This window comes from Delphinus delphis, chromosome 13 (genome assembly GCF_949987515.2).
Source record: "Delphinus delphis chromosome 13, mDelDel1.2, whole genome shotgun sequence".
In the NCBI taxonomy this organism is placed as follows: Eukaryota; Metazoa; Chordata; class Mammalia; order Artiodactyla; family Delphinidae; genus Delphinus; species Delphinus delphis.
The window spans coordinates 17,113,303-17,136,264 of NC_082695.1; the positions used below are offsets into that span (position 1 = coordinate 17,113,303).

The 22,962-nt window shown below is 49.0% G+C and overlaps 1 protein-coding gene across 3 annotated transcripts; it reads right to left on the reverse strand.

Annotated features, from left to right (window-relative positions):
• Window positions 1-656: 656 nt before the first annotated feature.
• On the reverse strand, window positions 657-16,455 carry TCHP (trichoplein keratin filament binding). 3 transcript variants are annotated; one of them, XM_060028216.1, is made up of 14 exons: window positions 16,325-16,455; window positions 14,809-15,002; window positions 13,596-13,806; window positions 12,930-12,986; window positions 11,489-11,557; window positions 10,427-10,600; window positions 9,478-9,590; window positions 9,227-9,293; window positions 7,952-8,124; window positions 7,024-7,105; window positions 5,467-5,652; window positions 4,741-4,884; window positions 3,635-3,698; window positions 657-1,033 (listed from the first exon to the last, which is right to left on the reverse strand). In XM_060028216.1, the coding sequence occupies exons 2-13, from the start codon at window positions 15,000-15,002 to the stop codon at window positions 3,666-3,668; spliced, it is 1,503 nt and encodes a 500-aa protein (XP_059884199.1). In that variant the 5' UTR covers window positions 16,325-16,455; the 3' UTR covers window positions 657-1,033; window positions 3,635-3,665. The 3 variants fall into 3 exon arrangements, with proteins under 3 accessions (XP_059884199.1, XP_059884198.1, XP_059884200.1); XM_060028215.1 differs by lacking the exon at window positions 657-1,033 and having other exon boundaries at window positions 2,115-3,698; XM_060028217.1 differs by lacking the exons at window positions 657-1,033; window positions 14,809-15,002 and having other exon boundaries at window positions 2,115-3,698; window positions 16,325-16,426.
• Window positions 16,456-22,962: the final 6,507 nt, after the last annotated feature.

Genomic DNA, 22,962 nt, shown 5'->3' on the forward strand with positions numbered 1-22,962 from the left:
AGCCAGAGATAATCTTGAATGTGTGCAACATAAGTTATGTGTCCATATGTTTATAGAAACACTATTTTTATTTATTTACTTTCTGGCCTTGCCACATGGCATGTGGGATCTTAGTTCCCCGACCAGGGAGTGAACCTGTGCCCCCTGCACTGGAAGCACTGAGTCTTAGCCACTGGACTGCCAGGGAAGTCCAAGAAACACCATTTTTAAAAGAAAAAAATTAGAAGCCAAATGAGACTGAATAAATAATAATACCATCATTAATACCATTTATATTAGCACCCCAAAAATGAAATACTTATGTATAAAGTCTTAATAAAAAATTAACTTAAAAAATCACATGCTGGGCTTCTCTGGTGGCGCAGTGGTTGACAGTCTGCCTGCCGATGCAGGGGACGCGGGTTCGTGCCCCAGTCTGGGAAGATCCCACATGCCGTGGAGCGGCTGGGCCCATGAGCCATGGCCGCTGAGCCTGTGCGTCCGGAGCCTGTGCTCCGCAACAGGAGAGGCCACAACAGTGAGAGGCCCGTGTACCATAAAAAAAAAAAAAAAAAAAAATCACATGCTTATATCCTTTGAGGTAGATTTTTTTTTCTACCTTTTAGAACTTCTGAGTGATCATAACATTAAGTCAGAAAGTAAAAAACCCTCTAAAATGAAGACATGACAATGTCAAACTCCATAAAATAAAATTCCAGGTGGCTTCACGGCTGAAGTTCGGCAAGGTCAGCAGGCACTGCTGACGTTAATGCTTTTGAAGGCATTATAATGCTGCTTTATATTTTATGAAGACTGAAAACTACCTAAAAACCCAGATTGTGAAAAAATATTCATTATATTCATAAGGAAATGTGGATATACTGAATATATTTATGGCACACATGGTTCCTGCAGTCCCATGAGTTACAACTGGCTCTGTGCCCGCCAGTGACTCCTGCTTATCCATGCACTTGTTTGATTCCTGTGCCTGTTCTTGTTCAGCTCTTTAACTTCCCCAGGCCTCACAGAGCATCCACCCTAAACAGGATATGTGCTGAGGGAGCAAAAAGAGTGAGAATCGTTTACACACAGAACATGTTAGGAATGGCTTCAACACCATCTGTTCTAAAGGAATTGAACCTTGTAGAAGAATCTGCTATAGAATGTCTATAAATTATTAATTTTACAGTCAGTAGAAAAAGGTGCTTAAAACAATAAAACCAATATATGTGTACGTATATAACTACAACACAATCAATAGATAAGAGCTAAGAAGAGTATGTGCTATGCCAGAAACAGTAAGACAGTGGAATCTCTAAATCTGGAAACAAAGATTGAGGCCCAGTTTAGAATGGAAACAGTTAAATATATTAGTGTGTAGAACCAATATAATGTAATCTTTAATGCTAATAAGATTCCTGCCAGGCTTCAAAAACAAAAAACTCAAAGAAATAAGAAATATTCAGTAAACCTACAAGCCATGCAGCATGGCCAAAAAAACAAAAAGACAGATAATCTGGGGGAATTCCCTGGTGGTCCAGTGATTAGGATTCTGGGCTTTCACTGAGGGCCCAGGTTCAATCCCTGGTCGGGGAACTAAGATCCCACAAGCCGCGTGGCGTGGCGGAAAAAAAAAAATTCTGTCCACATCGATTCTGTCCTGGAGCTTGGACAATGTATGACTGCTAATAATTCCCTGTAGCCTACTTAGGAGAGGCTCCAATGGAAATGAGAGACAATACCACTTTCACAAGAAAAATGAATATAACCTAGAAAATGTGACCATAGAAAATATTCAAACCTGTAAGAGATGTGGATTAAATCAGTAAAAACCTATCATTCTGGGCTTCCCTGGTGGCGCAGTGGTTGAGAGTCCGCCTGCCGATGCAGGGGACGCGGGTTCATGCCCCAGTCCGGGAAGATCCCACATGCCGCGGAGCGGCTAGGCCCGTGAGCCATGGCCGCTGAGCCTGCGCGTCCGGAGCCTGTGCTCTGCAGCAGGAGAGGCCACAACGGTGAGAGGCCCGCGTACCACAAAAAAACAAACAAAAACAAAAAAACCTATCATTCTATACAACCCACTTTGCAGCAATTAATAAAAGCAACAATGACAAAGTGACAAAGCTTGGAAGCAATGCTGTCAAACCAGAACTTTATTTCACAACTAATGAACACCTGAAAGAAAGGAAGTAAATATGAGCACACATAATGACAGTGGTGCTCAGGGGATCATATCCAAAGAAATGTAAGACAAGAAAGTGAAAAACAGATTAAGGATACAGTTCGCAGCTCAATTTGTTTTTACAGCACAATGGAAGTGAAAGGCAATGCAGCCCTTAGACTCGGGATTTTTTAATAAACCGTTTTAATAACCTGGAACCCAGCCCTGTAATTAGCTGTAATTTACTGAGATATGGAATCTTGAACACAATGTAATGAAAACTGAAACCTCAGAGGAGGAACATGAAAAACAATACAAGTCATAAAAATACGATTATTGCTGCAAGGAACTTACAGCTATTTATAGAGATAAATCTAGGACTATGTCACATTGATAGAACAGTGGGAAGACAGATTTTTGGCCGATCTGTGGTTGAGTCTGATTTCGTTTTTTCAGGTTCAGTGCCCCTTCCTCTGGGCACATAAATCCCAGAAGCCTGCATATAGCTGAGCCCTTCCCAAGACACTAGAGGTCCAAGGTGTCATGCCAAAAGGTTAGCCAACCAGGTGACCTTCTGAGGTCCCCTTTTTTTTTCTCTTTTTTTTGCGGTATGCGGGCCTCTCATTGTTGTGGCCTCTCCCGTTGCGGAGCACAGGCTCCGGACGCACAGGCTCAGCGGCCATGGCTCACAGGCCTAGCCGCTCCGCTGCATGTGGGATCTTCCCGGACCAGGGCATGAACCCCTGTCCCCTGCATCGGCAGGCAGACTCTCAACCACTGCGCCACCAGGGAAGCCCCTCTGAGGTCCCTTTTTGAGGCTCAGTTACATACACATTGGGATCATCGCCCCCTGCCCCCACGCAATGCTCTATGGAAATTCTACCAAAATGCTTCTTTAAGGAGGAAAGACTCATTTATCACCACCTTTTTAGAAAGCATCCATGGATGACATCAGACTGTCTCAGGGTTCATAGTTCTTTTCTTCCATAAAACAAGATGTGATCCTTTTGGGACAACTAAATTAATAAATCCTGAAATTAATAAACTGTACCAAGACCCACAAATTTGTTTTCAATAGAAGAGTTAAATTTAAATGGCAATTTTAAAAACTGAAAAATTTCTCTATCTCTAGCTGGAGTCCTCACTGGAGGTTGACAGTTAGGGGTGAGAGAACAGGAAACCATGTATCCTGTCGTGGAACACAACGTGTAACTCTGAGCATTGACTTAGAATCTACATTATTTATCAACATATTACAAGACTGTGACAGCACTGTCAATGTGTTAACTATGAAGCCCCTTTCTAGGATAAGGAAGGCAGGAAAGGGCCTCCTGCTGCATGCTGCAAATCCATCACAGCTTAAAGTCTGGCCAGACCCTCTCTCTGTTTAACTGTGGAACTGAACAGGCTTGCTGAACTATTTTACAGTGACCCGAACGCTGGAACAGAACACGTAAAACGGTCTGGCGGCTGCATGTCAGAGGCCTCACCAACCTTGCTCTCTGTGCTTACAGTATCAACAGAGTCAGTTCCAAGCGATTCTGGGATGTCCATAAGGCTGAGAAGAGAAAGAAAACATAAGACTGATTAGGTCAGCAGTCTTTGGAGCGCTGGAAATTAATCTCATTTTAAGAAAGAGCTACAAGCACAGTATAAATGGCTATTTTCATTTAGAGCTGAAAAGTCTTTAACCCTAGGCCCTAAATGAGGCCCTCTTTTTTTTTTAAGTACCAGCCCTAAGTAACATTTCACGTGGCTCTTTGAGACCTCGATCTGAGACACTCACTGATCCATGATGGAGTAAGTTTAGAAAATGCTGTTCCCTGCGCCTTGAGATCCCTGGCCAGTTAGGACACTGACGTTTTGCAGCAGGTGTGGTACCTGCTCTGTTTCATCAGCTTCCCAGAGTTTCTGACCACAGAGGAGCTGGCCTCTCTGTTAGAACGCCAGAGTGGCCCTGTTAAAGGAGGGACAAAGGCGACACGCCTGCTGAGCCCTCAGTCAGTTCCTGGGTGCTTTAGTCATCAGCTCCCTTGAAGCAGGGGTGACAGCCTCTGCTTGTCTGTGATCCCCCAATGCCCCGCATCGGGGGTCACTCAAGTAGTTCGTGAAGCAGGGAAAGAAGGAAGGAGAGGATTAGATGACAGGGATGGGTAACCGCAGGTGCCGATGGCAGGAGAGGAAGGGAAACAAGCCCCTGGTCACCCCGGTCAGCTGGGCTCTGCTGTCTGGACAGTTAGGACCCAGCACCACTGCGCCTTCACCTCTCACCAGCCACGGCAAAGCTCTTCTTGGATTGTTCTCTATCCCGAACAGGGTGGCCAGGCACGCAGCTTAGCAGTCAGGACCTCAGTCCTTGGGCAGCGGCCCAAGCCAGAGCAAAGTTGCCACAAGGGCTGTTTGAGGTCCAATGAAGGACTGAAACAGACGCTGTGTCAAGGTTCCCTACCAGTCGAGAAAGGAAGAAACACACGAGAAGAGGAGCAAGGAAGAATCTGAGCTGCTGGGAAGCAGCCCTGCGCCCTGGGCTGTAAGCCAGCCTGGGAGAGCAGGGCCAGGCTGAGCAGCACAGCAGTAGCGCCGTCCGCTGCGCTCCCTACCTTGGGCCGGTAGCCCTGCTCGGTCATCATCTTCGCCTCCTGCTGCAGCAGGGCGTCTGTGAGCTGCTCTGCCTGCCTCGCCTCTTCTTCCTCCTCCTCTTCCTGCTGGTCCGCTTCCCACGCCTGCAGCTGGCGCTCTGCAACCTGGCCACCGAGAGCAAAGTCACCCGGGATGGGCCACAGGGCAGAACCCTGCCTCTGATCCAGAGGGAGAGGCTCAGGTCCCCCCACTGGAGCATCAGCGCTCAGTGCTAGTGGTGGCAGTGCCCTCATGGGAAGGACATTCATGGTACTGAGTGGTACCATGGTACTGGAGAGGTTATGTGTGTGGTAAAATGCACCTTGTAAAAAGCTCTGGACATAGCCACGTGTTGGGAAGATCCTTCTGTGTTAACTATTAGGTACTGAATTGAATAAAAAGAGACTTGTGGCCAGTGAGCCAGGTGCTTGCAGATGCAGCCAGGAAAGAGGCAAGGAACGGTAACAGCAGCCTTGTTCCCACAGGAGACAGAGGACCCGGAGCGGGGCTGGAGCTACAACCAGGAGGGTCAGGGTTCCAGTGGGAAATGAAAAGGGATGCTCTGAGCTCCCAAACGTGGGCTTCCTGGACAAAGTCCAGGCCAGGCTGTGGAAATAAGTCAAGGGTCCCTGAACCCTGTGCCATGATGGTGCAGGAGCCTCAGCAGGGCCTGCTGCCCGTGCGTTCATCCCAGGGCTCAGCCCCACCTGGGCTTCCAGCTCCTGCTTCCTGGCCGATTTCAGTTCTTCGCTCTCCTTTTTCTCACGATGAGCTGACTCTCTGGCCTCCTCAAGATCTCGAATAAGTTGCTCTCTGTGTCTCAGGGATTCCTCTTGCTCCCGTCGGTTTTGTTCAATCTTTTCCTGTATTTGTTTTTGTCTTCCTGTCAGAACCTATCCTCAGCGGAAAGGAAGAGGGAAGATTTTGGTTAGACTTTAACAGATGCCTGTTCTACCAGCCATGGACAGTCTGCAGCTGCAGCTACATGGAGACCAGACCCAGCCTAATCCTCAGCCTCAGGCCCATATACACCAAGATGAAGGCAAGCCCAGACTACGGGATCGGTCCAAACAATCGGCCACGTTTCCCACGCGTCCCCATCGCACACAGAGTGCACGTGGACTGTGCGTATGGAGACAGCCAAGCACCAAAGAGATCAAAGCAGGCAGGGATGGAGCTCCGTCCCCAGGGCACAGACACATAGCAACAAGGTGACTCTCACTCCCTATCAGTGAGTTCTAGAAAAAGTAAGAAATCACAAGCCACGTAGATGGCCAGAGGCAGAGTCTGGGTCATCCCACCAACCTGTGGATTTAAATTTACTGCTCAAAGCAGCAGAAACCTGCTGTGTTTGATTCTTGGCCAGAGCAGGATTATGTCCACATGATGGTCAGGACTTGGGAACCAGGAACAGCAGGAAGCCACCTGCCATACCCAACAGTCATGCTCTCTGGGGTGGACATGTAAAGTGGCCACAATGAGGAGGAACATTTTAAATGGAGGAAAAAAAATAAAAAGATGCTGGAGAGTATCTGGTATTCACAAAAGTGAAAAAGCACCAGTTGAGACCGGATTTCCCATGGGTTCTAAAATGTAGCATGCTGGCATGCACAGAATATAATTTCCATTTTAAACCACTTTAAGATAACTTCCAATACATGGATAATAAAGACCTTTTTTCCCCCAAAAGATTTCCTTTGAATTGGGGTGTGTCTTATAATGCACTACTTATATATGACAAATAAAACAGTCATGTTCCTTAGTCTACTTCTGGTTTTGCACTCCAAGAAAAAAATCCTAAATGTGGAAAAGGCTTCTGCACCAAGATGTTCACTGCAGTAATATATAACAGCTCAAAATCAGAAAAAAAATGGATCCACAAAAGGAAACGGAAAAACAAACTACTGTATACCCACAAGATATATTACACAGCCATCAAAATGACATTTACAAAGAAGATATAATAGTATAATAAAATGATTGAAATCAAATAGCTCAGTATAGTATGTAGAAAAAACATTATCCATAGAAACAGAAGCGTAGAAGGAAATAAATAGTGGCTGTGTAGATGATGTAGATGGTGACTGTTTTTTTACTTTTCTGTACTGAATTTTTTCCTAGTAAGCGTATATTACTTTTATAATGATATTGAAAGTCCACTGAAAATGCCCAGAGGGGACTCTGTTCCCAGAACATTTGGCAGGGTCAGCACGTGGTCACCAACCCGATACCCGCCCGGCCACCTGCACCCACTCCCGGATTACCTCGCTCATCAGCCGGTCTCGAGCACTCCTCTCGCGGGCCCACTCTGCCTCTCTCTTTTCCCACATTTCCTTAGCCTCCTCCCTAGGGAGACACAGAGAGGATGACAGCTGGATCCTTACCACCACCGGTGGTAGAAGAGAACCAACAGGGCTCCAAGGCACCAGGTAGCACACACCTTCTGTGCAGCCGACCTCCAAATAAATTTACAGCAGATTACAGGGAAGGACAACTTCACAGAAAGTATTAGTATCGTAAGCACTTTAAGTTCCCTTTTTTAACACTCCATCTCCTTACAAAAAGCACTGGTGAAGACATGCATCCAGGACATTTAAACACTGAAGTGAATGAAACCATCGGGGCTGGAGAAGAGGAGGGGCACGCCGGTGCCTGAGCTCTGTCACCATGTTCCTGCGGTTACTCTAGCTCGCCCTGTGGCCTGGGGCAAGTGAGTGACTGCCTCGACTCCCCGTGACCCAAGTACTCTGTGACCCCAGCACTGGGCTGGATGTCAGGATTAAACAGGAGGAGGACCGTAAAGCACTTAGCACAGTGTCTGGCACACGGTAAGTGCTCAGTAAGTGTTACCTGTTATTCCAGAACTTCAATCTACCAGATTAAGTTTTAGGATCCAGACCCATTCATATAGACCTAAGAAGCATTCAATGTCTCCATAATTTATAACCATTTCCTTTCAAGTTTCTAAGATCTCAGATGAACAGATCCTTACTCTAAACCCTAACGGCTTCCACCTTAAATAACCCGAGGGAAACACCCCACAAGCCAGGTCCACTAGCAAAGATGTGCTCCTCACGAATGATGGACAGAGGAACAAGGATGGGAGTTTCATCAACAGCAGACAACCCTCACAGCGACCTGCTGACCTGCGGGGATCGAGGTGCAAGTAGAGGCCGGGATGCCACCTCTCACCTCAACAGCATCTGCAGCTCCGCCTCCCGCGCCCTCTCCAGTTGCAGCTGCTCCTCGATGACCCGCTTCATCCAGGCCACATCGGCCTGGGCCTGCTCCCTCCGGGCCAGGTGCACACGCTGGGTCTCGTCCTCCTCCTTCAGCAGCGCCTGCAGGATGCGCCTGTCTGCCTCCTAGAGGAAGGACGAGGAAGCGCAGTGGGCACGGTGCCCAGCCCTGCAGTAGCAACAGCCTCAGCTCTGCCAGCCCCTCGGCACTGAAAGCAGGCGTTCTGGGAAGACATGGGCTGTTTCCAGAGCAGGCAGGGTGTGATCACGTAGGGATGATTTAGACGCCACAGAGGCCCAGGAGCTTTTCTCTGCCCACAGGGAGAGACCCTCTGCCACCACATGCTCATCTCTGCCCTCGGACACATCTGGTAGCACAGCTTTTTAGAACACAATTTGCCAGCAATTCCACTTCACAGGATATAAGCTACAGAGACACAAATGCACAGAGATATATGCACAAAGTGCTCACTGCAGCTGTTCCGTAAGAGGAAAGCGACTGGGGTGGGAAAGCAACTCTCCTGTCTGGTCTCAGTGAGGGAGCCCATCAAAATACTTGCAAGGAATACCGAGCAGCTAGTCAAAAAGAACAAGCTCAGTCTAAGAACACTGGTCTGGAAGCCTGAGGTGTACTCTTAGGTACTATGCTGTGCAATGCCACTTCAAGTACATTTAAAAATGAAACTGAGAACCCCCCAAACTCACCACTTCCCTGTATGTGTATGTAAATACAGTTGATTCCTGAACAACATGGGTTTGAACCGTGTGAGTCCACTTACAGATTTTTTTCAATAAATATACTAGTATTTTTATTTTACAGATCTTTAAATTAACTAAGTGTGGGAAAAGTGTTTGACTAGAGAGTACCGTAGGTAGACTGAAATGAACTAGGGTTTGAGTCCTGATTCTAACCAAACTGTTTTAGCTTCCTGCCCTTCAGTGGGTCATTTATCAATTCGTTTTTGAGGCAGAGAGGGCAGTACGTGTGTTTTCAACTCCGTGGGGGTCAGCACCCCTAACCCCCACGTGGTTCAGGGGTCAACTGCATATCTAGAAAGATGTACACCCAAACAGACACCTCTGGGAGGGGCAGGGATTGCGGGGGCTGCTGGTCAAGGGGGGATCTCACTTGGTGTTTTCTTATGAGAACGCACCCATTACTAAGCAATGGAAAACATGCTTTTCAAAAGAAAGTGAAAGAAACGCCAGGCTGTCCCTTCAGATTTACCAGTTCCTCTTGGATCTGCTGTGTACGTCTGTTGAGCTGCACGTTATACTGATGTCTCAAAAAGCGTCTAGAAATGAGAAAATATGTGTTGCCTTCAGTGTTTCCTAAAGAATTAAGCAGAGGTTAGACAGCTGCTTTCTGCAGATTGTATCCCGTTCGGTTTCAGGGTTACCACTGCACGTCTGAGAAAGTGAGAGGCTCGCCCGCTTGGGGAAGGCAGGCGAGCGGTTGGGGGTCCTTCTCACACGCACCCCAGCTCCGCCTTCTGCCACAAGGCTGCCATCTGCTTCCGCTCTTCCTCCAGCCTCTCCAGCTCCCAGCGCTGCTTCAGCAGATTCTCCTGCTCCTTCTTTAGCTTGGTGGCCTATGGGTACAAGACGGTAAGCCCAGGTAAGTGCATGAGAATCAGAGTTCCTTCATCCCTCAGCAGACACGACGCAACAAGGGTGGCCTGGCCACCTGGTGCCAGGATCCCCTTCCACCTCCGGGGCTCTGAGCCCCTTGGCCCAGCTCACTCATTCATCTTGCTGGGCCTTCCCAACCCTGCCAACAAGGATGAACCCCTGCCCCGTGCTCCCACAGGGCCCTGCACTTTCCAAGCCTGTTGTAACTAAACATCTGTCTCCCTGACCCGATACAGCTCCCAGCTGTATCCCTAGCAGCCAGCCCAGTGCTCGGCACTTAGAATACGTAGTGGGCACAAAGGATCTAGTTCTTGAATCATTCTGGCCTGGGGAAGGGGGGAGTGCTCCCCTCGCCTGCATGAGAAGATCCAGCCCCTCAGAGCAACTGTGCACAGTATTCTCAAAACAGCTTCCAGGACCAAAGATCCTCATGGTTTGTGCCTTGAGACCCCCAAACTGCTAGTCTCCCGCGAGAGCTGTGTGCTGGATCATCAGACTAAGTCAAGTCTACTAAGAGCACTTGAAATCCAAGTACTCAGGAGGCTCTCGGACAGCAGGCCTCTCTACACACGTCGGAGGGGACGCGTGTTATCTCCTGACGGTTGACACTCTAGAATCTGGGCACAGAAAGAACCACAGGTGGGAGCACATGTCAGAAGGAGAGCCCAGCATTGTTTCCCTTCTTAGAATCGCCCCCCCGGATATGGTCTCTGTTTAGCGCAGCTTTTTAAACGCCCGTTTCCTAACAAGAAGGATCTGCGAGCGAGGAGGCCCTGGCGCCGGGGCTCGCCCTCACCTCCATCTCCTTCACCTTCAGCTCCTCCATCTGCTGGCGCAGCGCGTCTGCCTGCAGTTTACCCTCCAGTTGCCTCCTCTCCTCTTCTGCTTTCATCCGTTCCAGCGCTTCCCGTCGGGCCATTTCATATTCATTTTCATACCGTTTTTCCTTTTCCTCTTCGGCGGCTTCTTGCTGCATGGAGCCAAAGGGACCCGGGGGTGAGTATCTGTAGCATGGAGCTGGCAAAGACCCAGCTCCCCACCACCGGTCAGCAGGCCTCAGGGCCCGTTCCTCATTCCAACTCATCTGTACCCGAGGAGGCCACGCACTTATCAGCTGTGTGGCCCAGGCAAAGGTGCATCTTCCTGGGCTCGATTCTCACTGTGGGAACCACGGGAGTGGTGCTGCCCTCAGAGACGAAGCTGGGGAGGCTCTCAGCACAGTGCCTGGTACAGAGGAGGGGCTCAAGAACACCAGGGTTCCTTCCCTTCCGCAAGTCAACAAAACACTTTCCAAAATGAACCCAGAGGTGAAGCAATGGGTCCACGGAGGTGTGGACTTTTATCCCCAGAGTTGCTGCTATAAACCAAGGTTGAGACTTTATGACGTAAATTACATCAAAAGAGGGTGCTGCAACAGAAACAACCTTTAAGGATGCATGTTGCGTCTACCATCAACCAGCCCTGGACGCCTTGTCTTACTCTGCCCCTGGGAGTGATCACGTAGGATTCTTGTCTGCATAAGAGCAGCAAACATTCAGTTTTAACATGTGTTAAGTAAACCGAGAAAAAGTCTATTCCTGTATTGGAGTCATTAACATTGAAAACAAGAAACAAATTCAAAGACATGGACACAGGGCTTCCCTGGTGGCGCAGTGGTTGAGAGTCCGCCTGCCGATGCAGGGGACACGGGTTCGTGCCCTGGTCCAGGAAGATCCCACATGCCGCAGAGCGGCGGGGCCCGTGAGCCATGGCCGCTGAGCCTGCGCTCCGCCACGGGAGAGGCCACAACAGTGAGAGGCCCACATACCGCAAAAAAAAAAAAAAAGACATGGAGACAGTCTCCCAACACATACCACACCTGTTTTTTTTCCTCTTTCTGTGTTTCCCAAGAGTTTATCACATGTTTCTTGTGAAGTTCCAATTCAATCTGAGGACGAGAAGGCAGAGAATAAACTTCCTAACTGATTCATTGGACACATATTCACTGCCGAGTACAGTGTCATGGCCTGGAATGTGGCCAGGTGTCTTTTAAGTAAGTGCATGGTGACCCCAACATATACAGTCTGATTACAAGTCAATTAGAAAACCAAAGGACCAGTCAATTCTAAACCATGTCAAGAATTGGAAAAAAGTAACAAACTTTTCTTCCAGTACCCTTGGGGCTGAGCCGGAACAGGTCAGCAGACACTGAAATGGAAATCTAATCTCAAAGGCCACCCTGGTAGGTCTAAAGCCTGCCAGGCCCCAGGGCAGAAGCTGGATGAGGAACAGACTCAACCTTTGGCCTGGCTCCCCAGTACTCCCTCTGCAAAAGAGCAGCTGTAAAAACAAGCACTACCTGTATCAATAGATGCAACAAATTTAGGGTAATTAATAAGAGATTTGGGTTTAAACAATCTTTTGGATCAGAAAATGAATTGTACCACTGTCCAAAAGCTTTTGTTTGGGAAATTGTTTATAAAAGTTTTAAATTTCTTCCTCAGCTCACACATGTAAACCTTTGCAACTAACTTGAATGTTCTGAATAAACATCTGAGTACATGACTTGGAAGAGCCACTGAAATCTACAAATGGCTGGGGAGAGGAGTCCTCCCAGGTTTAGCGCTAACCGCACAGCACTGCAGAGCAGCCAGACGCTCTAGTACTTGTGACTGGCAATTTCTACATGAAGTTATGAGCACACAAGTGAACACACCAAGTGGATACACAAACTATACACTGAAACTAATTAATTATATCCTTCATGGGATTCTCTCCCTCTAGCCCAATCTCTGCTGAGTGATGTCACCCCAGCCAAGACGCCCCGCTCTCTCCTTGCCCCGAAGCCTGTGGATTTGTCCCCCTTTCTCCTGCCACCCCAGTTCTGACCTTTACCATTACTTGCCTGGGCTGTGGCAGCAACCCCTCAATTGACATCACCCCTTCCCCCCCACCTCGACATTACTGCCAAAGCTGCTGCTCCCCAAAATGCAGCTGGGACCCTGTTGCACCCCTGCTTAAAATCACGCAGGCGCTCCCCAGCACTTCCAGGGGAAGACCGTATGAGGCCGTCCAAGGTGGCCCCTTCTGCCTACACAGCCTCTGCCCTTGGGGTCCCCCCTCCCTATCAGACGTCCCAACCTCACAGCCACTTGTAGCTGTTAACCGAATGACCCAGATCTTCTGTGTGGGGCTTCTTTTCAAGGTGGCTGGAGTGATCTCTGTTTCACCCCAGCACAAGATGCAAGCTTAGAAACAAGACGGGAAACATGACTTCATCTACTTAGGCAAATCAACAGAAGGATCTCCTTGGTTTTCACCTCTCGAAGTTTGGGGTTGTTCTTTTTCCAGTGTTCATGCAAAAGCTGTTCAGCAATCTGTCAAGAAAACACAAAGAGGGAAGCCTGATGTCACTTTTCCAATCTGTCCACATTTTGGATAACCCACAATAGAAGTCAGCTCAGGCTAAGACCTCCTCCACTAGCACCCGGCACTGTGCCTGCCCTTCAGACCTCCCACATGCCTCACACCCACGGCGCTGGGAGCCAGACACCTGACTGGAAGCACACAGTGCTGACAAATGACTCTTATAATGGTGACAAAAGGGGGCCCAAATCTGATGCTACAGATGGGTCCTAGACACTAAAGATCTGTTTCAAAATATACAACAGGCTTAAAAACAGAGTTCTGGGGCTCACCATCGCACACGACTACTTTGGAAGATAAAATATACCACTCCCAGCCCTTTGTGGGACCAGAGAACTAGAATAAAGAAAAAGGACTCAGATGTAATGATTAAGGGGCCAAAGAGAATAGAGATGACTCATGGAAAACACACATAAAGAACAACTCAGAGTAAGCACTTTTCCCGACTGGCTCTGGAGTGAAGTGTGGTCTTAACAGGTCAGAGCCCCCGAGGGGACCCCACGTGGCATCACTGACAGGCTGGGGACTCCCGCTCTGCAGCCTCCTAAAAAGCTACTTACCAGTTTCCTTTGCTCCTCTCGGGCTGACTTCAGATTCCTGTGCTGCTCCCGGATTCTTCTTTCCCTCAAGTTCATGCTCAGCCTCAGCTCCTCCAGTTCTCTGGCCAGCAGGTCCTGCTCCTCCGCCAAAAGCTGCCTGAGTCTCTGCCGTCGGGCCTCCAGACGCTTCCTCCCCTCCTCCTTCATCTTCTCCCGCTGGTAGGCGTACATGCTGGGTAAGAAGGAGCCACCATCAACCAGATGTGCTACAGCCGCACAGGGAACACATAGCTGGTTGTGTGGGTGACAGAGGCTGAGGCAAACAGAATGTGGTGACCCGGGAAGGTTTCTTCCAGCCAAAGTGAACAGAGGTGACAGAACCACTACGCATAATAGAATCTTGTTTTTGCAAGAAGACAATGTATAATGGGCTTATATATGCGCGTGCTAACGGTACCAGCTAATATTATTTGAGCAGTTACCGTGTACCAGGTACTACATACCCGGATGGTTTTATATTAATCATCACATAAATCCTATAAAGTAGGTTCTGTTTTAGCCCCACTTCACTGATGAGGAAACTGAGCTCATTCATACAGCAAGTGACACAGTCAGGGTTTCTATCTAGGTCTGTCTGACTCCAAAACCTATGCTTTTTTTTTTGCGGTACGCGGGCCTCTCACTGTTGTGGCCTCTCCCGTCGCGGAACACAGGCTCCGGACGCGCAGGCTCAGCGGCCATGGCTTACGGGCCCAGCCGCTCCGCGGCATGTGGGATCTTCCTGGACCAGGGCACGAACCCGTGTCCCCTGCATCAGCAGGAGGACTCTCAACCACTGCGCCACCAGGGAAGCCCCTAAAACCTATGCTTTTAACTTCGATGTTTTTACATGCATTTCTACAGAAAATGGGTGTATATGTGTATATATATTTACACACAAACACAAATGGAGAAGAGTATGGGAGGATATGCACCAGACAGTTCATTGTGGTTCTCTCCTGGGGGTATGGGGTTACGAAGGAGACTTCCACATTCTACATACATTTCTCATTTTATCTTTTTCAGTGCGAATTCGTTACTTCACTGATGATCTTTCTTTCAATTTCCAGTTGGAAAGACATCACTGTGCAGGTAATCCATGCTGTCCAGCCACACTCCCCCAGGTCCTTAAGGTCACATCTCCTGACAGCAAGTGGCCCTCAACCCTAACTGATGGCGGTCACCACACAATTACCTCCTCTGGTAGGAGGCCTTGGAGCTCCATTCTGCCTGTTTGGAGCTGCAGATGTCAGACACCTTGAAGTAGCGGCTGTTCTGATCCCACTGCTGCCGAAGCTGGGCCTCCTGCTCCCGGCGTTGCTGTCGTGCAGCCTGCTGATCCGGGAGCCTCCGGCTGCACCAGGAGGAGGGCAGTGTGGGGAGTGCCATCTGAGCAAAACAGCAGTGGTAAGAAAATGAGCCTGCTGCAACCCCTCATCCCTTTAATGCGTGATCCTCACCCCTTGGCTGAACACTGGAATCGCCTGGTAGAGCCTGGGCCCCACGCCAGACTAGTTAAATCAAAAAGTCTTAGTGTAGGCCCCCAGGCACCAGTATTTTAAAAATGACTTGTCATCAGGACTGCAAATCATCTACTTAAATAAGCGTGGACTGCACTGGGCTGTGAGCCAGACATCATGAAGGGCACTGCAGACAGAGACAGAGAACCAGTCCTGGCAACGCTGGACAAGTACACTGGGGACTTCTATGCTCTGCCTAAGGTAACATAGATAATAATTTAAGGAATACTTGTGTGTGCCAAGCCCTTGACATATACGATCTTTTTCATTGTTACTATCGCCCCATTTTTTGGCAGGTGAGAAAACTTAAGTTCAAAGAGGTAAAATGACTTGCTCAAGATCACAAAACCAGGAAGTGGAGGAAATTTATAGAAGAGCTGGGATCCTAATTCATGTTAGTCTGAGATGAGTGCCTGGGCTCTGTAGACTGCAAGAGGCTGCCTGTTGGGACCAACATGCCCTGGCTTCGGCAACCCGCAGAGAGTGGCCCAATCCAGGTGTCACATCTGGAAGTGTTCTGGATTAGCATGGAGGGAGATCCCTCATCTTACGGATGGAGAAACCACCACCCAGAGAGAGGAATCAATTTGCATGGGTCAAGGAGTAATCTGGGGACACAGCTGGAAACTTGAAAGCAGAACCAGTCTCACTCCGGACACCTTTTCCCCTGGTCCAAAAGCTGCCCTATGTGCAAGGTCTACACAGTGCTTGGCTGTGACAATGCTTAAGGAGCTTCTGTTGAATAAGCAAACTCAGAGTCCTCCGATCCCGAAGGAAAACGATCTGCGTCTATGGGCCGAGTTTAGCCTGAGGCTGCCAGTTTATGATCTGTCTTCAGACTGTGGCAGGCTTGACAAACTGTTTTCCTTGCCCTGTGAGACGCCCGCGGATAGATCTTTGCACCAGGAGTCAGAAAACTTAAGATTCCGGTCCCGGATCTGCCACCAACAAGCTGGGCTGCTCCCTGAAAGAGTCGCCTCCCTCTGTAACAAAAGCGGTTACAGAGGAAAGTGTCGGACCCAGAGCGCGCGGGAAGCAGAGTGAGAACGGGAAGCCGAACCCTCGGGCTCCCTGCGATCGCGTCCCGCGACGGCGGGCGCGCTTCCCGCCAGCGCGGGGCCGACTGCAGCGGGGCTCTGAGGGTCCCGGCCTCAAAGCCGGCCCCCGGCCGAGCCCAAACCCCCGACTTACGTTTCTCTGCGCCCCGGAATTTTCGAAGGCTGTCCCGGCCCGAGCTGCAGCATGTCCCAACCGAGCCCAGTCCGGCCCGCTGCAACCCTTCCGGGCAGAGCTGCACCTACGCCGGCCGTTTCCCCGCTCGTTGCCGGGGCAACGGGTCGGCGACGGAGCGCCGCGAGGGCCAAGCCTCCTACAGCGCGATTACTAGACGCGCAGAGAGGAAAAAGAAGGCTGTGTTTTTCTCTGGTGCCCCCGCGTGATGGGCGGGAGCTCAATCGCAAACGTCGCTAGTCCTGGAAACAGGCAAGGAAAGAGGAAAAGAATCCATTCACTACACCAAATTCAGGATAAAGGTGAGGATGGGGGGAAATCAAAGGGATATGATAGGGGAGGTGATTATAAGCCAGTGGTTCTCAAACCTGGCTGCGCATGAGAATCATCTCGGGAGCTCTTAAAAAATCCAGATGTCCAAACCAAACTCCAGACAAATCCCATCAAGCTCCCTGAGGGTATCAGTGGTTGTCTAAGCCCCCCAGGTGCTTTCGACGTGCAGCCAGCTCGCAGAACCGCTGGCGTCAGTAGGGACGAGTTATTGTAACTTTCTATTGTCTTAGGATAGTGGTGGGTTCAAGTCTGTTCATTCTCTTAGTGTGTTTTATAATTCACAGGTGTTACGTGTATTATCTTATGTATCAACTATTCCGTTAAAAAAATGAAAACATCCGCTCTTTGATTCATGCTCTTTTCATTTTCCCATTCTTGTCTTCATTTACTCTCTCCTTCATTCCTTCCTCCCTTTATTCCATTCTCTGTTTTCCTGGATGCAGCATAATGTCCGGTTGAACAGTGTGGCCTCTGCTGCAACCTCCACCACGCTAGTCATGTGGTCTTGGACAGGTCATTTCATCACTCTGTGCCTCAGTGTCCTCGTCTGTGAAATGAGAATGTTAAAGTAATTGAAAAAGGAGGCCGTGAGACTGGGGAGGCCCTGATGCCTCCGTAGCCTATGCAAGCCAACCTAAACCGAGGCCAGAGCCAATGCACTTGAATCCGAGAAAATGAAACTTACCAATCACCAACAGCCAGCTAGGCGTTCCCAAACAAGGCAACCCCTTAAGCAATAGCCAATCAAATGATTCCCTTGCTTTCACATCTTTCTAAAAACCTCTCTCCTAGATTCTGCCGGTGGAGCGCTCCCGACCACCTTTTCTTTGGTGCTGCCTGATTCAAATCAGTAAGTCTTGAAAATTTTACTGTGCCTCAGTTTAGCTTTTAAAAAGAATACCATCGGGGCTGCTTTCTAGGGTTGCCCTTGTGAGAGGAAATGAAGGTTTAAATGGAGAGGGCCCAACAGCAGAGCACCTCAGGTGAGCTCAGGTGAGCATCTCAGGTGAGCACTGTCTCTCACATCCCCCTTTACTCAGGTGAGCACTGTCTCTCACATCCCCCTTTACTCAGGTGAGCACTGTCTCTTACATCCCCCTTTACTTGACACATGTTTACTCAGCATCTGCCCTGCCTCATGCGTGAGATTCCCTAGGGTCAGCCTCTGATTGGTCCCAACCCCTTTGGCCAAGGTCATGGCCACTCTTCCATATTGTGTCCCCAGTGGAGAAGGGAAGCAGCCGCCCACTCTGATCAACCCAGCCAGAGCTGCCCACACAACAAAAGAGCCCAATAAATAAATACTTGTTGATGGGCCTCCTTGAGTGTGGTAGGAACTTTAGAAACATGTGAATTGTGTTGTGGGAGACTTGCCTTCAGGTCCTGATTTTGTGCCTCTTGGGCAAGGGCCTTACACTCTCTGGGCCTCAGTTGCCTCATCTGTATAATGGCCTTAAAGGACCAAACAAGCTCCACTACTGGGATCAAGGGCCTAGGGCTTGACTGGCCTGGTCCTGGAAGCCTGAGGCCCCAGGCCATAGCCTCTGGGCCTCTTCTTCTGGGATGGCACTTGCCCAAGGAACCACAGCTTGTAGGTGGTAGAGCCAGAACTTGAACCCAGCTCTGTCTGATTCCAGGTCCTGAACACTCTCTGAAGCACCGAGAGGGTAGGGATCATTACCTTCCCTGCTGTGGCTCCAGTGCCTGGCACAATGTAGGCACTTAATAAATATTCGTCGAGAATGAATGAGTAGATTCCCCCCAACTTGAGTCCCTTCTTTTTCTCCAAAAGAAAAAGGGAAAGATGGTATTGAAAGACAACAAAAAGAAAGACATAAAGGGACTAACATTGTTTGAATACCTACCATGTGTCAGATGCTTTTAGATGTAGTTTCTTGTTTAAGCTTCCCTCTAACATGTGAGGTTCCTGCCTGCATTTTGCAGATGAGGAAACTGAGACTGAGATCTCAAGCAACTCCCTTGAGGTCACACGGCAAGGACGACAAGAGTCAGGATTTACACCCAACCTCCAGAGCTTGTAAATCTCTTTTCAGTCTGCTTTTCCAGCAGCTTGTGACTTGTAGATGTAGCTCTTAAAAGAGGCCAGCAGATGTGGGCCAGCTGGGCCATATAAAGAGTTCAGCAATATTCAATATTTAGTGACAGTTTGATGACTACGGCCCACAGGGGACTAGGAGAGAAAGCCTTGGCAGGCAACCATCGAGGTGGACGCTGCACACACTGGGCCCTGGGCCAGCGCACCATTCCTTGGGGCTGTTCTTGGACTTGTCTTTGGGTGTCCTGGCATGGGAGGAGAAAACAGGAATGGGGAGGTGGCATGATGACACGGGAGCAGCTCCCTATTAGCTGAAACGTGACAGTGCTGGAAGCCATGCAATGCCCTCACTTAATCAGCAGGTGGCGATGCCAAGGCACATTTACCTACGCTGGGTTTTCACAGCGTTTCAACATCAACCACCCTGGTTTCTCTGCTGAGCTGGGCTCCCTACCCTCCCTAAGACAAGGATGCAGAAGCAGACAGGTGAGCTCAAAGACCCTGGGGCTATGGGGCTGCCTCTCAGAGCCCTAGTTTTGTGTTTTATTAGCACTCAATTGTTTGACTAGCACTGAATTATTTCGTATCTCTGAGCTTCAATTTTCTCACCTGTAAAATGGGGATAGTAGTGCTGGTTTGTTTAACAGCTGCCTCAACCCAGTGCTGGACACATGATTAGCACTTGACAAGTGATACCTGTTCGTGTTATAATTGCCTTAATGCCGACAGTTTTCTGCATAGCGCCTGCTCAAGTGCTGGGTTTAGTTCCCTTTCTCCTAAGGGAAGGAGCTGAGAAACTGTTACAGGCAGACCTTGGAGATATTGCAGGTTCAGTTCCAGACCCCCACAATAAAGCAAATACCACAATAAAATGAGTCACACAGATTTCTTAGTTTCCATGCATATGTAAGTTACATTTACACTATACTGTAGTCTATTAATTGTGCAACAGCATTATGTCTAAACAAACAATACACACACCTTAATTAAAAAATACTTTATTGGGGCTTCCCTGGTGGCGCAGTGGTTGAGAGTCCGCCTGCCGATTCAGCGGACGCGGGTTCGTGCCCCGGTATGGGAAGATCCCACATGCTGCGGAGCGGCTGGGCCCGTGAGCCATGGCCGCTGAGCCTGCGCATCCGGAGCCTGTGCTCCGCAACAGGAGAGGCCACAACGGTGAGAGGCCCGCATACCGCAAAAAAACCAAAAAAACTTTATTGGGACTTCTGTGGTGGCGCAGTGGTTAAGAATCCGCCTGCCAATGCAGGGGACACGGGTTCGAGCCCTGGTCCGGGAAGATCCCATGTGCCATGGAGCAACTAAGCCCTTGTGCCACAACTACTGAGCCTGTGCTCTAGAGCCCGAGAGCCACAACTGCTGAGCCAACGAGTCACAACTACTGAAGCCCACACGCCTAGAGCCCGTGCTCCGCAACAAGAGAAGCCACCGCCATGAGAAGCCCACACACTGTGATGAAGTGTAGCCCCCGCTCGCCATAACTAAAGCCGGTGCGCAGCAAAGAAACCCAACACAGCCAAAAAATAAATAAATAAAATAAAATAAATACTTTATTGATAAAAAATGCCAACCATCATCTGAGCCTCAGCATGTCATGATCTTTTTGCAACACTCACATCAAAGATCACCGATCAGGGACTTCCCTGGCAGTCCAGTGGTTAAGACTGCACTTCCAATGCTGGGGGCACGGGTTTGATCCCTAGTTGGGAACTAAGATCCCACATGCTTCGCCGAAGTGCGGCCAAAAAAAGAAACCCCGATAAACAAAAAACAGATCACCGGTCACAGATGACCATAACAAATATAATAATAATGGAAAAGTTTGAAATATTGTGAGAATTACCAGTGTCTTGGTGACACGGAGACATGAAATGAGCAAAGTCTGTTGGAAAAATGACACCGACAGACTTGCTTGACACAGGGTTGCCACAAACCTTCCATTTGTATAGAACACAGTATCTGTGAAGCGCAATAGAGTGAGATCTGCCTGTACTAATTTGCTCACCACCAGTTGATAAACACAAAGCCATTCTCCCAGTTTCCCTGCTTGAGCTGCACACTGATTGGGGTGGGGTGTCTACTCCTCTCTGCGTGTGGTTCAGGAGTAAATCCTGATTTGTCTAAGTCAGCTATGATGGAGCCATGCCCTTGACTGGGCTGGCGGTGGGCTTGGGGCCCAGTCCTGCCTAATGACATTTAAGGGCACATCTCCTGGGGGTAGGGGTGGTTTTACTGGGTCTGTGGGAGACCTGTGGTACTGCTGCGGCCGTCCTCTCCAGGAGGAAGCCCCTGACACAGCTGACCGTGACCTTCGCAGGGCAGGAACAGAAGAATCTGGTCCTTGATGGTGATGTCAAATATGGAATTAACCCACCAAGTGGGACCCCACCCCATAGCTTGGGATTCCTTTTTTTTTTCTTTTAAGATTTTTCTTTTTACTATTTTTTATGGTAAAACAGCATACAACCTGAGATCTACCCTCTTAAAACATCTTTACGTGTACAGTACAGAGTTGTTAATGGATACAGAAAACGTGATCTATACATACAATGGGATTCCTTTTTAGAAGGTAAAATAGAGTCTTGTTGCTTAAATAATTTTTCAGTCAGCAGGAAGTACTCCCATACACGGACTTGTCTAGAGCAGCATTGCTCAAAGTACAATTCTTTTTGTTTTAATACATGACTTTTTTGGGGGTAAAATGCACATAAAAATCAACATTTTAACCATTTTTAAGTGTACAATTCAGTGGAATTAAGTATATTCATAATATTGTACAACCATCTCAACGTGTGATTTTTTTTTTCTGTTTCAACTTTTTAATGTAAAAAGTCAGGTCATGGAAATATAAATCATCATCATCGTCATTCTGCAGCACACATCACACTGTGGGTATAGATATTTCCATGTGTTATTGGCAAGAGAAACCACAAGAAAACAAAATAACTATTCAAACACTCCTTTCCCCAGGCAGGTTGGCAGTCAGCTGTGGCCCACATTCACAAGAGAATTCCAAAAGAATGCTGTTCTGGGCGGTATGTCAGGGGCATGGATTAACGTGGTTGTTTTAACTCTGATCTTTCAGCACTCGGGCTGCTTTCCCACGGCTGAACTTCTGAAGACAGGCCTCACGACGTGCAAATGGCACACTTTCTAGAAAACAGGTGGTGTATGAGACCCTCGCTTTTAGGATCCAAGTGTAATTCTTGGACCATGACAACAGCTGGGGAAGGGATGTCAGAGGTTCTTCCCTAGCTCCCTCTGGGGGCTCAGGCCCCAAAACACATCTCTGTGACAAGTTCCCCCTGCTGGATCTGACGTCACCACAGCTGGAAAACCACCTGGGCCAGTGTGGTGGAGTTCACCCCATCCAAATTCCTCTGTTTACATGGGGGGCTGAGGCCCAGAGATGGAGAGGTCATGCCCAAATGAGGTAAGTGGCAGAGCCAGTGTCTCTAGTGAGAGCAGCTGGTGGCCTCAGCATGTGGAGGTGGAAACAGAAGCTGCAAAGAAGAGAAGACTTGGCCAGCAGCTGCTTAGCACTTACTGAACATCTACTGTCCTGTGTGACTTCCCCTTGTCCTCAGCGTCTCTAGGAATTATGGGTTATCACAACTCCACTTTTCAGATGGGGAAACTGAAGCTTAGTGTGGTTGGCCTGTATGGTGTAAGTCAGATCTCACCACCCCAGAGCCCATGCCGGTTCCATCCTGCTGGGCTGTCAGATCTGGGCACAGTCCACTGAGATGGGGCCTCAAGCCAGTCCTGTGTTTTCCATGCCTTTCCCAAACATGGGCACCCACTGGCCATGCCTGGATGGCAGAGAGCCTCCACTTCCTAAGTTCCTAAGTTCAAGGTGACTGGTGGATGGTGTCGGGCAGCTCCCTTCTGTGCTTAACCTTGAGGCTTCCTCAGCTCCCCCTCTCCTTCCACGTGAAGCCACACCATGAACAAGCCGCTGGACCTGGCACGGTCTGGGCCCTGGCCAATTCCACCAAGCACACTAGCCTTTTCTTTAAGTCTCACGGCCAGTGTTTCTGCTGTGCTGTTCCCTCTGCCTAGAAGGCTGTTTCCCCTTCTAACTTCTCCTCATCCTTCAGGTCTTGGTGTAAATGCCCCTTCCTCTGAGAAGCCCTCCCCCAGCCCCGCTGACTGGATCAGGTCACCTGGCCTCAGAACACACTGGATTTTT

Excerpts from the sequence above, each read along its gene's own strand:
- TCHP (XM_060028216.1), bottom strand. The coding sequence starts at position 15,002 with ATGGCACTCCCCACACTGCCCTCCTCCTGGTGCAGCCGGAGGCTCCCG. Across the intron at positions 12,987-13,595 it reads GAGAGGAGCAAAGGAAACTG|ATTGCTGAACAGCTTTTGCA; the intron begins GTAAGTAGCTTT and ends TTTTCTTGACAG. Across the intron at positions 3,699-4,740 it reads AGCAGGGCTACCGGCCCAAG|CCTTATGGACATCCCAGAAT; the intron begins GTAGGGAGCGCA and ends TTCTCTTCTCAG.